We start from the raw sequence: 13,718 nt of genomic DNA, 5'->3' as shown, positions 1-13,718 counted from the left end.
GCGTCTCACTGAAGTTAAGGGGGTAACACAAGCTATTAGGTGGTAGGGTGTCCTAACTTTTTCCTCAGTTAGAATGTACTTTTTTGTTGATATATTTGGTTTAATGAGTAAAACAATGTTAACTGTTGTTGTTCACCTGCAATTATATCACTCTTTTCAGAGATAAAGAAAAACAAGATCAGAATAAACAACTAAATATTTAAAGGGGTGTCCTAATTTTGTTCACATGACTGTATGTTACGTTCAGTAAACTCTAAGAGCTTCGAGTTGCAGCCTGTACTGTATTTTTTTACCTTTCGTCTCCTGAAATTTCTTTTGTAGCAAGAGGCAATATTTTCCTGTTGAGACGTGTCATAATCTGAAAATTCCGTTTATAGAGACGTTCGTAAGTAGAGATGCCACTGTAAATCAATAATTACTGTACATTTTAATAACACATTCCGATAAAATATTTTATCAGCTTTCAGTGCCATTGACGATGATAGACGTCCAATCATTTGTCTCTTTTCATTTTTCTTTTGTGAATTTAAATCAGTTTGTCATTAGTAGACTTCGAATCCGTTTGGAATGGGAGGGCTGCAGCCATGTACATTTGCTGTCAGCCCTCCCTGTTTAAATGGATTCGACGTCTGTTCCCAGTTAAACACAGAGCGGGTGCTTGTCATGTTTGTAAATATTTTGAAATCCCGCATCAAAATTGCAGTATCGATCAGGAATTTGTTGTCTATTGCAGGCTGACACACATTTTGAAGTTGGCCGCCCACGCGGTGAAGAAGGAGTGCGTGCTCCCGCCAGTCGCGCTGGACCTTCTCAAGCTCTCACTGAGGGAAGACAGCTTCCAGCTTTTCTGGAACAAAGCTATTACCGAGGGAATGTTGAAGGAGAGTTGGGGGCCCACACAGTGAGCGAATAAGACCAAAAAATTTATATATATATATATATATAACTAAATATTGTGTGATTAAAATCAGCCAATTTATTCGTGCAGCTTCCTGAGTTTCCGACTGCTGGGCAGAGCTTTGCCGTTTTTGTCCTTATCGCAACTTAAAGAGGTTCTTTCTGGGAAAGTGATGATTCACTATGGCGAGCACGTGGTGTCCGCTCAGGTTTGTCCGAAAGTATTCCTCATATGCGCTAAAACTGCAAAACTGCAAAACTGAGCCTTGTGACTTCGTTTCCCAGAAACAAGAACGCTTCAAACTGGCTCCCGAAATGGAGACATACGTATCGGACTTCCTGGAGGGCTGCGAGGATGCCGAAAAGCAACTGGCGGTGATGGTGAGCTTCTCCTCATTGGTCAATCAAGGCTACCCTGTGGTGCCGTCGGTGTGGCGCGTGGTGCGGCACCTTCGGCCGGCGGTGCTGCAGGATTACGTGGCGTGGCTCAGGACTTCCTTCCTTCGGCCTCGCGTGAACGAGATGCTGAACTTCACCTCACGGAAGCAGAAGGAGCGTGAGGACGAAATGGAGAACTCAGAACAGTGAGTCCCAGGAACCCCGGTGACTGTAAAGCAGACTGAACGCTCACTCGCACCTTTTTCTCTGAAGGGAGTTCGTATTTCGCCTGAGGAAGTGGATCGTGGCCAGGCTGGCCTCCATCGTTGATAACAACCAGGTCAAGAAGGACGAGGAGCTAATTATGGAGATTGCTCGGTATAGTAGAGCAGAAGAGTCCAAGAAGAAATGTTACTGCCAATCAACAATCCTTTTTCGTTTTTTCCAGATTTGTCTTTTTCCATGCGTTCTTCACCACCAAGAAAATCTGCGCCGCTATTCCGGAAACTGAGGACGAGCTCCACGTTCCGCTCGATGGAAAAACCAGAGCGGTGCTTGTTGGTTCCTTCTTTGGGTGAGTGGTCTCTGACCATAGATGTCCAATTATTTGAAGTAGGAAGGATGGCAGCGAATGAACAAATGTTCACGGAAACTAGTGATAAAAACTGCTTTTTCATATAGCTTTTAAGAGCAACTTAACAGCACTTGCTACGAGTAAAGTATTTTACTCACCCATTCGTTTACGGTGATGTATACGTCACCCAGGCTCCTCCTCTCCATGCATAACCTGCCCCAGGCGGACGAAGCGTCCAAAGGCGAGCTGACAAGCCACAAGCGCACATTGGGCGTCACATCTGACGGCTCCTTGTGGCTCTACCGTGTGGTCGAGTATGCGCAAGAGCTGCTCCGCACGCACACGTTTGTCAGCAGCGTCAACCCCTTCAACGCCGATCAGAGGCTTGCTTGGGAAAGGTAAGCACGTGGGCCGTCGTGTATATTCTCCAATGATGGCACTTTAGTCTTAACTTTTGTAACGGTTTTAAGGGAAAAAAACATTAATTAATATTTATTATGGGACTAAGTCACATTTTTCCCCAGTTTGGCTGGGCCTGTGACTTGCACTCAAGTGCGACTTAAAGATTTTGTTTTTCACTCTGACTGCCAGCACCCTGTTATATTGTGTTGGAGGGCACCATGTTTCTTGCGCAATGGACGCTCGGGTTGATGACGTTATTGTCACTGTCACTCGACGAACACTGCCGGCTTACTGCAATTCCTTCTACGCGCCGAGACGTCAAACACATGCACACATCGGTTAAAAGCGGCGAGTACTTACTATGGGTGTTTTTATTGAGTCTTTTATTACCTTATCATTGCCTCAAAATACTTTTTGCATGTGTTTCCCTCTCATACTTTTAAGCATTGTGTTTTCTTGTGGTAGCAATATTTAGGCAGATTGTTGCTCTGTTGACCACATTAGTCACGTAGCATATTTAAACCACCCTTATTTGATATTACTATGTATTTTCTTAAGGCATCTTTAGTATGTTCTGTCTGTATGCATCTAAACAAAACAAGTTGAAAGGGCAGGTGTCAAATTCGCCTCTTGTAGGACGTTTCGTCAGTGTAGCACATTTTGGAAGTTCACCGTTTTTTTTTTCCTACCCTACCCTTGTCTCGTCTCATCACGTCTTTCCTGTTTATTTTGCTTTTGATGGTCGTTTTGTCAAACATATCGACAGTGCTGAATGTTCCTCTCGGGTTCAAATTGAAAGGTTAAAACTACTGACAGACACGTTTATCTCTCCGGGAGCCTGGCAGTGTAACCATGTGACATCACCGCCCTGCGACGTCAACAACAATGGCGACGTACTAGTGAAACAAATTTTACAAATTGTATAAAAACGAAAACATCAAGAGGGGTTTCAATATCAAATTATTTTAACTCATCATAACATTTATCTTTTAAGAACTACAAGTCTTTCTATCTGTTTCTGAAAAATTCAAATAAAAATTCCCCCCCAAAATTTGACTGACACCATTGTGACTGATATACGCCCCCCCAGCCCCCCCCACCCCCAATTAAACTTTCTTTGTCGGATGCGACTAATACTCAGGTGCCACAAAGGCTAGGTTCATACTACAGGTCTTAATGCACGAATCCGATTTTTTGCCATATCGTTTTTTTTTTTTTTTTTTTGGCGTGCCCGTTCAGACTGTCTTTGTCCACTGAAACCATTTCACGCATGCGCACTAATTCGCAGTCGAGATGCGCTCAGCAAATAGACCCGCATGCGCAGAAGCATCAAAACAAATTACACATCCTAGCGCTACGTTATTCCAGTGTGATCGTATTTTGATTTCCAAAAAGAGGACACTCATAACAGACACTAATAATCCCCGTTTAGTTTTATATTCAAAGTTTATATAGACTGATAGAACGAATACACACGAACACATTAGCCTTGACGTCTGTGCGTGAAATGACGTGGAAGCGTAAGTTTGCAATAATGAAATATTTCTCATTCGGCGCACAGAATGAAAATCGAAAATTGTAAGGCTTATCCTTTTCTTCATTTTATTTTCTTATGACTGTTGTCAAGCCCGATTCGTGCTTAAAAGCAGAGTTCAAGCTAGGCGCTAATGCCTACATCGCTGCCGTCCTCTGTACCTCTTGCTCTTTGCTGACATAATTGCTGCATGAATTCCGATTTGGGAGTCTGACAGTTCAGACCGCCAGCCACTAGAGATGTGCATCGGCACTGCCCTCACAATTCGATTCGTTTACGATTCGGAGGGCCACGATTCGATTCGATTCAGAGGGTCACGATTCGATTCGGTTCGATTCGATTCGGCAATGCATCGCGATGCCTTAAAGCCTGGGATGCATTAAAATTCTAAAGCAAAGCATATTTTTCGTGAATCATGAGGCAACACAAGTGGTCAGACATTAAGCACCTTTTTTTTCCCCTCTTGTGTCACTCCTGGTTGAAGTCAAATGAAAATACTTTCAGATATATATATATCTTTAAAAAAAAAAAAAAAAAAAAAAGATCACAGGATTTACTTGGTGCTTTGAATGAGACCAGGGCTTTCTTTTTTTTAAATTTTTTTTAATTAAAAAAAAATTTTTTTTTTACACACAGTGCAACATCTGAACTCCTGTGCAAAATCATTAATAACAGTCACTGTATTTTAGTCACAACGACCCATCAATAAAAATATTCAAGTAAATATGAAATGTAGCGCCTCTCTAGTGTGACAAACTATTATGAGAGGTGGCTAACCTGAGTTCTTTCCCTTTTTAGAAAAATCACAATTCAATTATCTTAATTCTTACTATCTGTTATATAGGCATTCACTGTGAATTTTGAAAATAAATATTTTCTATTAAATTATCAGTGTTCGATTTCTTTTCCCTAGTTTCTCACTATTTCAGTTTAAAATTGAAATGCCCCACTCATAAACCTTTTATCAAATGGCTTATTAAACACACCAGTTATGTATGAACTATATACATTTAATGAAAAATATAGGCAGTTGTTAAATAAAATTTGTTCTCCAAAAAAAAATAAGTTTCAACACAAATTGTCCACACACACAAGCTAAGCTATGGGCCCAAATTAATAAGTCTAAAACCGGCAAAAATTAACTAAATTTGTCTTACGTGGCTGGCCAGATTCGCTGCTTGCGTGCGTAGTAGCCTTAAACAAAATGGCTCCTTCACCCGAAGGCCAAAAAAAACTGAGGGTACCTTAATGAATCCCGTTTTCTCCAAACACTCAGAAAGGCAAATGTTCGTTGAACAGGCGATGCTCCACTCTCTCACGATGCCCGTAGAATCCCTCTCCGTCGGCGGGTCGGCGTCGTCCTCCTCGTCGGCTTCGGCGTCGAGTGTCCCTTCTCCCAGTTGGTTCGTCCACAAACGCTTCGCTCACTTGTTTAGCAGGTCGCTAGACGTTTAGCCAAGTGTTGGGGCTCACCACGAGTCTCTTTGTTAGTGACGGGCGTCGCTAGCTTCTCGGTTAGCGACGCGCGGCCGTTAGCCTCTGTGTTAGCGACGAGCGACTGTTAGCCTCTTTTTTAGCGACCAGCTCCACTCGTCCCGCTTGAGTAGACCACTCAAAAACATCCAAACAATGACGATTGACGTCCTCAAAGTCCTCTTTTTGAGCACTTTCGCCAAAAGTCAATCAAAAAAGTCCACAATTGTCTCAGCTCTGACACTCTGCCGTTACCGGACGTCTTTCCACCCAGCCTTCTAGAACGTTCTTCTCTCTCTCTCTTCTCTCGCTCCTCTCTCAACCCCGGAAGTCCTTACTCCCAAACTGTCATGCAATTAACATTTTTAAAAACTAAGTATACATCTCTTTTTACATATAATTGTGCAAAACTTCTCAAAAACTGTTTAAATGAAAAAATATATTTACAAACATGAAATAATTTTACAGAATATTTTTTTTGCTCATAATATATAGTAAACACATAACTTGGTGGTTAATGGATGTAAACCTTATGAACGTTTATTTCTCCAACTATTAATATAACATTTGTTTGAAAATACTGATGTATTTTTAACTATGTTACACCCTCCCCCTTTTAAAATGTCTGTGTCCTCACCAGACACTAAATTTGGGCACTGGTTTGGGACAACAATTTAATGTGTTCCGATCTTAATGACAATACCACGGTGAACTATAGTCAAAGGCTTTTCACTAGGTTTACCGAGCTCGTCATATGTAAGTCTAAGAGTAGGTTTACGGAGTCTTTTAGAATCAGGCTCAGAACGAGTCTTGGGTGCAAGACTGCCTTCTGAATCTTCATTCTTGGGAACTTCTTCATCTGACTCCAACTCCACTTCATTTTCCTCTTCTGAATTCTCATCACTTTCTTCTTCTTTCTTGTCTTCAGAGTCATGGTCTAAACTCTCTGGATCCAATCCATCCTCTTCTACAGATTCCTCTTCAAGATGCTCCTCTTCACTTAAATCCAGATCTGACTCAGAATTTTGGTCATGTTGGGATTCAAAGATAGGATCATGATCGAATTCAGTGTCATTTTCTGTGTTCTCTGATCTGGCGGCTTTCATCATTCTGTGTGCAGGAGTTGACTTGGGAGTTTGGGGAATAATGAAATACTCCATATCAGACGACGAATCTGAGGTTTCTTGTAGCTCTCTTGTCTCTAGACTTGGAACTCTTTGATGATTTCTGGAGCTTTTTGATCTGGTCTTGGGCCTGGCAGGTGGCTCTTCAGCCTGGCACTCGGATGGCATTCTAACAAACTGTCCAATAGGCAGAAGATGATCCCTGTGGATTGTCTTTGTACCTGGCCGTCCATCCTCGCGTTGGGTGATGGTGCATGCGCGTTTGTTGTGGGATTGCTATCTGCTTGCTCTTGTTCGGTCATTTTCCGGTGTGTTTCACTAGTTACTGGAAAGTGATCAGCTGTGAGCACAGTCCAAGGTCCTCCACCATCAATGGGGTATACATCAACTGGGACCGATTTTCGTTCTACAATTTCTTTGCATTCACACAAAGCTAGAAATTGTTTCTGTTGTAGGCTTGACGTTCTAGCTCGAACACGTACACGTCCAAGACTCTTCACCGTTTCCATTGTTTCTTCAATGGCTTCTGTGTTCACATCTTCAAACATGAGCACCAAGACCGCATGAGCCTGCTCTAAAGACTCACTTTGGCACCAATCTTTTAATTTTTGTACTAACTGCACTTGAGTTTCCATTTTGGGTTTAAATGAATCACTGACTAAGTTACACAATTTACTTACAAATTTTCACAGAATGCACAAAAAATACAAATTATCCCAGCGGTGCCTCCATTTTTATGTCGCGCCTCTCTAGTGTGACAAACTATTATGAGAGGTGGCTAACCTGAGTTCTTTCCCTTTTTAGAAAAATCACAATTCAATTATCTTAATTCTTACTATCTGTTATATAGGCATTCACTGTGAATTTTGAAAATAAATATTTTCTATTAAATTATCAGTGTTCGATTTCTTTTCCCTAGTTTCTCACTATTTCAGTTTAAAATTGAAATGCCCCACTCATAAACCTTTTATCAAATGGCTTATTAAACACACCAGTTATGTATGAACTATATACATTTAATGAAAAATATAGGCAGTTGTTAAATAAAATTTGTTCTCCAAAAAAAAATAAGTTTCAACACAAATTGTCCACACACACAAGCTAAGCTATGGGCCCAAATTAATAAGTCTAAAACCGGCAAAAATTAACTAAATTTGTCTTACGTGGCTGGCCAGATAAGCTGCTTGCGTGCGTAGTAGCCTTAAACAAAATGGCTCCTTCACCCGAAGGCCAAAAAAAACTGAGGGTACCTTAATGAATCCCGTTTTCTCCAAACACTCAGAAAGGCAAATGTTCGTTGAACAGGCGATGCTCCACTCTCTCACGATGCCCGTAGAATCCCTCTCCGTCGGCGGGTCGGCGTCGTCCTCCTCGTCGGCTTCGGCGTCGAGTGTCCCTTCTCCCAGTTGGTTCGTCCACAAACGCTTCGCTCACTTGTTTAGCAGGTCGCTAGACGTTTAGCCAAGTGTTGGGGCTCACCACGAGTCTCTTTGTTAGTGACGGGCGTCGCTAGCTTCTCGGTTAGCGACGCGCGGCCGTTAGCCTCTGTGTTAGCGACGAGCGACTGTTAGCCTCTTTTTTAGCGACCAGCTCCACTCGTCCCGCTTGAGTAGACCACTCAAAAACATCCAAACAATGACGATTGACGTCCTCAAAGTCCTCTTTTTGAGCACTTTCGCCAAAAGTCAATCAAAAAAGTCCACAATTGTCTCAGCTCTGACACTCTGCCGTTACCGGACGTCTTTCCACCCAGCCTTCTAGAACGTTCTTCTCTCTCTCTCTTCTCTCGCTCCTCTCTCAACCCCGGAAGTCCTTACTCCCAAACTGTCATGCAATTAACATTTTTAAAAACTAAGTATACATCTCTTTTTACATATAATTGTGCAAAACTTCTCAAAAACTGTTTAAATGAAAAAATATATTTACAAACATGAAATAATTTTACAGAATATTTTTTTTGCTCATAATATATAGTAAACACATAACTTGGTGGTTAATGGATGTAAACCTTATGAACGTTTATTTCTCCAACTATTAATATAACATTTGTTTGAAAATACTGATGTATTTTTAACTATGTTACAGAAAGAAAACGACAAATAAAATATTGTAGTTCAGCAGCATCTGTATCGCAATATCAATCCAGGGATCAATTCAGTTCCAAACAAAACATCAACTAAATTGCAATGTAGAACAAAAGTAAAATGTAGGCCTAGCCCACTATATACGTGCAATCAACTTAGAAATGCAATCAGTAACTACCACATAACACATAACACATGGAGAGTTTCCTCAGACTTTAAAAACTGCAGTAATAAAACCTCTCCTAAAAAAACCTAATCTGGATGCCTCAACCATTAGTAATTACAGGCTAATATCAAATCTGACATTCCTGGGGAAAATTATCGAAAGGGTTGTGTTTGAACAGATCCAGACTTTTATGATGCAAAACAATCTTTTTAACTCATTTCAGTCTGAATTTCGGCCACAGCACCGAGACCGTACTTATCAAAGTCCTAAATGATATTCGTCGGAATACCGATGCAGGCAAATCATCTGTTCTGCTACTATTGGATCTCAGCGCCGCATTTGACACGGTTGATCACAACATACTACTCAGCAGATTGGAACAGTGGGTAGGGCTTAGTGACACTATTCTTCAGTGGTTCACATCCTATTTACATGATAGGGATTTCTTTGTGTCAATCGGAAACCATCAGTCAGAACGAACCAAATTCACGTGTGGAGTCCCTCAAGGGTCAATTCTTGGACCACTCTTATTTAACATCTATATGCTTCCGTTAGCTCAGATAATGGAACAGTATGACATCTCATATCACGCCTATGCAGATGACACACAACTGGACATTTCTGTGTCCCCACATGATTATAGTCCCTTAGTCTTCCTGAGCAAATGCATTCATCAAATCAATGAATGGATGTGCCAGAATTTTCTCCAGTTAAATGTGGAGAAGACAGAGGTGATCATTTTTGGGCCAAAAAAGGAAAGGTCAAAGATAAGCGGCCAACTTAGCACAATGTCACTTACAGCTACAAATCAAGTCAGAAACCTTGGCGTAATTATTGACTCAGACCTAAAATTTGATAGCCATCTAAAGTCTGTCACTAAATCCGCTTATTACCACCTAAAAAATATAACCAGAATTAAGGGGCTTCTGACTCAACAAGACATGGAAAAACTTATGCATGCATTCATTTTCAGCAGATTGGACTACTGCAACAGTATATTTACAGGTCTTGATAAAAAATCAGTCAGGAAGCTGCAGCTAGTACAGAATGCTGCAGCCAGAGTCCTCACAAATACAAGGAAGCTGGACCACATTACACCGGTTTTGAAATTGCTACACTGGCTTCCAGTGAGTCAAAGGATAGACTATAAAATACTACTGCTCGTCTACAAAACACTTAATGGCCTTGGACCAAAATACATGCTTGACTTGTTAGATTTCTATGAGACATCTAGACCCCTAAGGTCGTCTGGAACCGGTCTTCTCCATGTTCCAAGAACAAGAACCAAGCAGGGTGAGGCAGCATTTAGTTATTTTGCTCCTCACCTCTGGAACAAGTTACCCGAACGTCTGAAGTATGCTCAAACTGTTAGCTCCTTTAAATCAGGGCTAAAAACGCTTTTGTTTAGCACTGCATATCCATAACTGTCTATATAATTCAATCTATCCGCTTTCTATTCCTCTTGTGCTTATCTCCATTGCTGATTTCAACTATTATTATTAGTAGTAGTTTTTGTTTTATTTTTATTTATTTATTTTTATTCTGTGATTAAATGCGAATTTTGTCTTGGTTTTTACGTTGTGTTGATTTAAATGTGATTTTTATGGTCTTCATGTGATGTAAAGCACTTTGAATTGCCTTGTGTTGAATTGTGCTATATAAATAAATTTGCCTTGCCTTGCCTTGCCATAACAATAAAAAATAATGAAATAAATGAAGTGCAGCAGCATTTTAGCAGCCATAACAATCTGTTTCAACATGAGGAAATATCAGTTTTTTGCAATCGAGAGAGCAGAGAGATAGTAGAGGTCGGGCCTAAAAAATCCAGCCCGAGCCGACACGGCTCGCTGGTATTGAAGCCCGACCGGCTTGGAGTGACGCGGAAAAAAAAAAAAAACGCAGCAGCAGCAATTGATTTTCATTTCTTCGAGTTGGCAGAAAAAACGTTTTCATAATGTTTAAATAGTCTACATATTTTTATGATCATTATAAAAGCATTTACACAACGAAATAACGCTGGGAAAGTTTAATATAAAAAAAAAAATATGCGATTTTGCAGACACACAGAAAAGATTCAAAAGGATCACATTTGTGTTGCCTTTGTGTGAATAAATAAAAGTGTCTTTCGTAACGAATCGCAAGCGCCATAGCTGAGGAGAAGAAGAAAAAGCGGGCGGCGCCACTGCTTCATGTGCATGCACAAGCAAATGCACAATACAGAGAGCCTGCTCTCGGTTTTATCCCCTTTTTTTTTTTTTTTTTTAATTTTTAAAAAAAAAATATAATTTATTAGTCCGGCGCGGCGGCCCGACCCGAACGTGAATGCTTAACATTTTGGGCCCGACCCGTTCGGGTTCGGGCATAAGATCTCACCTCTAAGAGATAGGACATAACATAACAATGGCTGAAGCGGAGAAAGAGGGAGCGAGAAAGATTATCGATGCACCTAAGACATTGAAAGCAGACATCTGGAGACATTTTGGCTTCTACGAGGTTGGTGGGAAACTTGACCAGAGTTATGCAGTGTGTAAACAATGAAACATGAGAATAATAATACAAATGGGGAAACTAAATCCGTTGCATCACAGGAATTGCACAGGGAAGATTTTTGAACGTACTTATATATTTTAAAATGCGCTGAATCGATTCGGCTTGTTGCCCGAATCGAATCGTCCATGCCCTGCATCAGGATGCATCGCCGCATCGATTATTGTTGACACCACTACCAGCCACATTCTGGAAAAATGTGGCCAAGATCGGATTTGAACCACATACGAAAGTGACCCAGATCGGATTTGAAATGGTCCACTTCTATGCGACTTGTCCCGTTCAGACCGTCAAGTTAATGCCTCACTCGAGTCGGAAAAACACGAAAAAAACTGATTCGTGCATTAAGACCAGTAGTATGAACCTAGCCTTATAGTCCAGGAAAAAAAATTATTTTCAACTGCAGTTTTTCACTGTTTAGTTCCTGGTACACCGTATATGTTGCCAGACTTCTAACCTTAAAGGCCAGTTTAATAAATCTAAATAAGTGGCAGCAGAGTTCAACTCCCATCCCAACACACATAATAAGGAAAATGACTCATTCTGAGGATTAAAATACAAAATATATTTAGTTTTACGAATGTGCTGGCTAGCTCAATGCTAATATGAAATGGAATACGCCATTCTAACGCTAAGAAAAAATAGCATTCATTCACCTTATTTAACTATCAAAACGATATTAACACACACAAACACTACGTTTCTTGTCAAAGACAAGAAATATAACACTCAGAGACATACTCTTTGAACAGTCAAAAATGAGTTAAATCAACCTGATATATAGTTATTACCAAATAGCAATACTGTTAGAAAAAAGGTCCTGCAATGGCGCTTTGTGTTCTGTCTTCAACTTTAGCCAGGGATATTTTCCGTTAATTTTTTTCCTTGTTTCATATGCAAATGCATTTGTTTAGTTTTAACAAAATTCGTGCCTGTGTACAGTGGGGAGAACAAGTATTTGATACACTGCCAATGGGTTTTCAAATACTTGTTCTCCCCACTGTATATTTGATTCAATCATTCACAAAGCTTTGAAAAATATAATTTTGAAAAAAATAGTATTGTCTCATTAAAGCATGGTTAATCATTTCCTTCATTTGTTACAAAGTCGCAAAGTTGTTAGATGTATATGTATTTATTTGTTTTTAATGGAGTCCCACCCCCAAATTACTGTATTGTACATCGTTTTTCTTCCAGTATGTTGGAGTCTGTGGCAAGCCTGCAGAAGAAAGCTAAGAAAGGTCACTCAGTCGAGAGCAGTTCCTTCCAGCAGCTCTTCCTCTTAGTGGGCATGCACCTCTTCAAGGTACGCTTGACCTTATCATTTCTGCAACCACATCATTTTTTTTTCAAGTCACAGGGGGTAGGAATCATTTTTTTTATTTGAGGAAAACCTATTGGCATCTTTTTTAAGGCTCCAGATGAACTTGCGGGCGTCATGCAGGACTTGCAGAGCTGCGTTGAAAAGGCGCAGGAGAAGAAAGCCAAGAAAAAAAAGAAGAAAGGTGAGCCCAATCAGATCATTAAAGTGCGTATGACACCAAAAAGCATGGTTATTGCATATTTCAAGCGTTTTATGCTCCTGAATGAAACGGACCGCTTGGATGTGTGTGGAAGCGATCGTTTTGGATATTCAATTTTTGAATCCCACGCCATTAAAATGAGTGACTTCCGGCTTCAGGACAAATGCGAATGTGACGTTACCCGTGTCAGCATCTCACAATACAGCATTGCTTTATAACATGCAGATGAACTGTGGTTTCAGCTGATTTTGGGGATTAATTCGTTTATTTTTCGCATCACGCCAGCCAAACGGCTGCAGAAAATTGTTGCTGTAGGAGGGAGAGGCGTGTGAGCCTTTTTGGGTTTCAAATAGTTCCCGTTCACCGTGGATATTGGTCAAAACAAGCCCTACTACTCTGGGACAGTTGGACTTACAAGGAAGTGAGTAAACATCGTATTTTGTTAATGTCAAATACTGGGATCATGGCACACGTTTTAATACGGAGGTGGCTTGCATTTTGTGGCTGATTGTCCACCAAAAATGCCACTCGGCCGACGGGTGGCGGCTTGTCGCTTGTTGCTTCCCTGGCGAGCTCACCTGTCCGTAGCAGGGGAACGAGCTGTAACTTGACTGCGCTGGGCGGGTTGCCGATCGGCGAAGACCATCGACAACCCCGCCGCCGTGTGAGATGTTCCGGGCTAGTTTTGTGTGATGTTTTTTTCGCTTTGAAAAGTGAAAATAAGACTTTGAGGCATCACTCGGTTTGGGTTAGCATGTCGGCTAGCTGTCATTCCTTTTGGTTTGTTTACATTCTCCGAAGCCGGGGCAGGGATATTACAAAAGCCTGACTAACTACGGTGGCATAAAATGTCGTTGGGAAGGTGCGACAGTAAAGGTGAAGTCGACAGTTTTGACCATTATGGAGTAATTTTGCCATGTCGTACTGAATAAATTAATTTTTATTGTTTCATATTCCATTTAGCACAACAATGTTATTTGTCATGGCCATACCATTTATTTCGCAATTGGGGAAAA

General features: G+C 40.8%; 1 protein-coding gene across 1 annotated transcript in view; it reads left to right on the top strand.

Annotated features, from left to right (window-relative positions):
* Window positions 1–13,718, top strand: part of mybbp1a (MYB binding protein (P160) 1a) — a 33,605-nt gene that overhangs the window by 7,044 nt on the left and 12,843 nt on the right. Inside the window, exons 7-14 of the mRNA XM_057821247.1 lie at window positions 734–901; window positions 989–1,106; window positions 1,183–1,481; window positions 1,549–1,653; window positions 1,724–1,849; window positions 2,041–2,247; window positions 12,377–12,485; window positions 12,594–12,684. Of these exons, the coding sequence (XP_057677230.1) occupies window positions 734–901; window positions 989–1,106; window positions 1,183–1,481; window positions 1,549–1,653; window positions 1,724–1,849; window positions 2,041–2,247; window positions 12,377–12,485; window positions 12,594–12,684 (1,223 nt within the window). The remainder of the gene's footprint in view (window positions 1–733; window positions 902–988; window positions 1,107–1,182; window positions 1,482–1,548; window positions 1,654–1,723; window positions 1,850–2,040; window positions 2,248–12,376; window positions 12,486–12,593; window positions 12,685–13,718) is intronic.

Source organism: Corythoichthys intestinalis, chromosome 18 (genome assembly GCF_030265065.1).
Source record: "Corythoichthys intestinalis isolate RoL2023-P3 chromosome 18, ASM3026506v1, whole genome shotgun sequence".
In the NCBI taxonomy this organism is placed as follows: domain Eukaryota; kingdom Metazoa; phylum Chordata; class Actinopteri; order Syngnathiformes; family Syngnathidae; genus Corythoichthys; species Corythoichthys intestinalis.
This window is presented reverse-complemented; position numbering and strand designations above follow the sequence as displayed.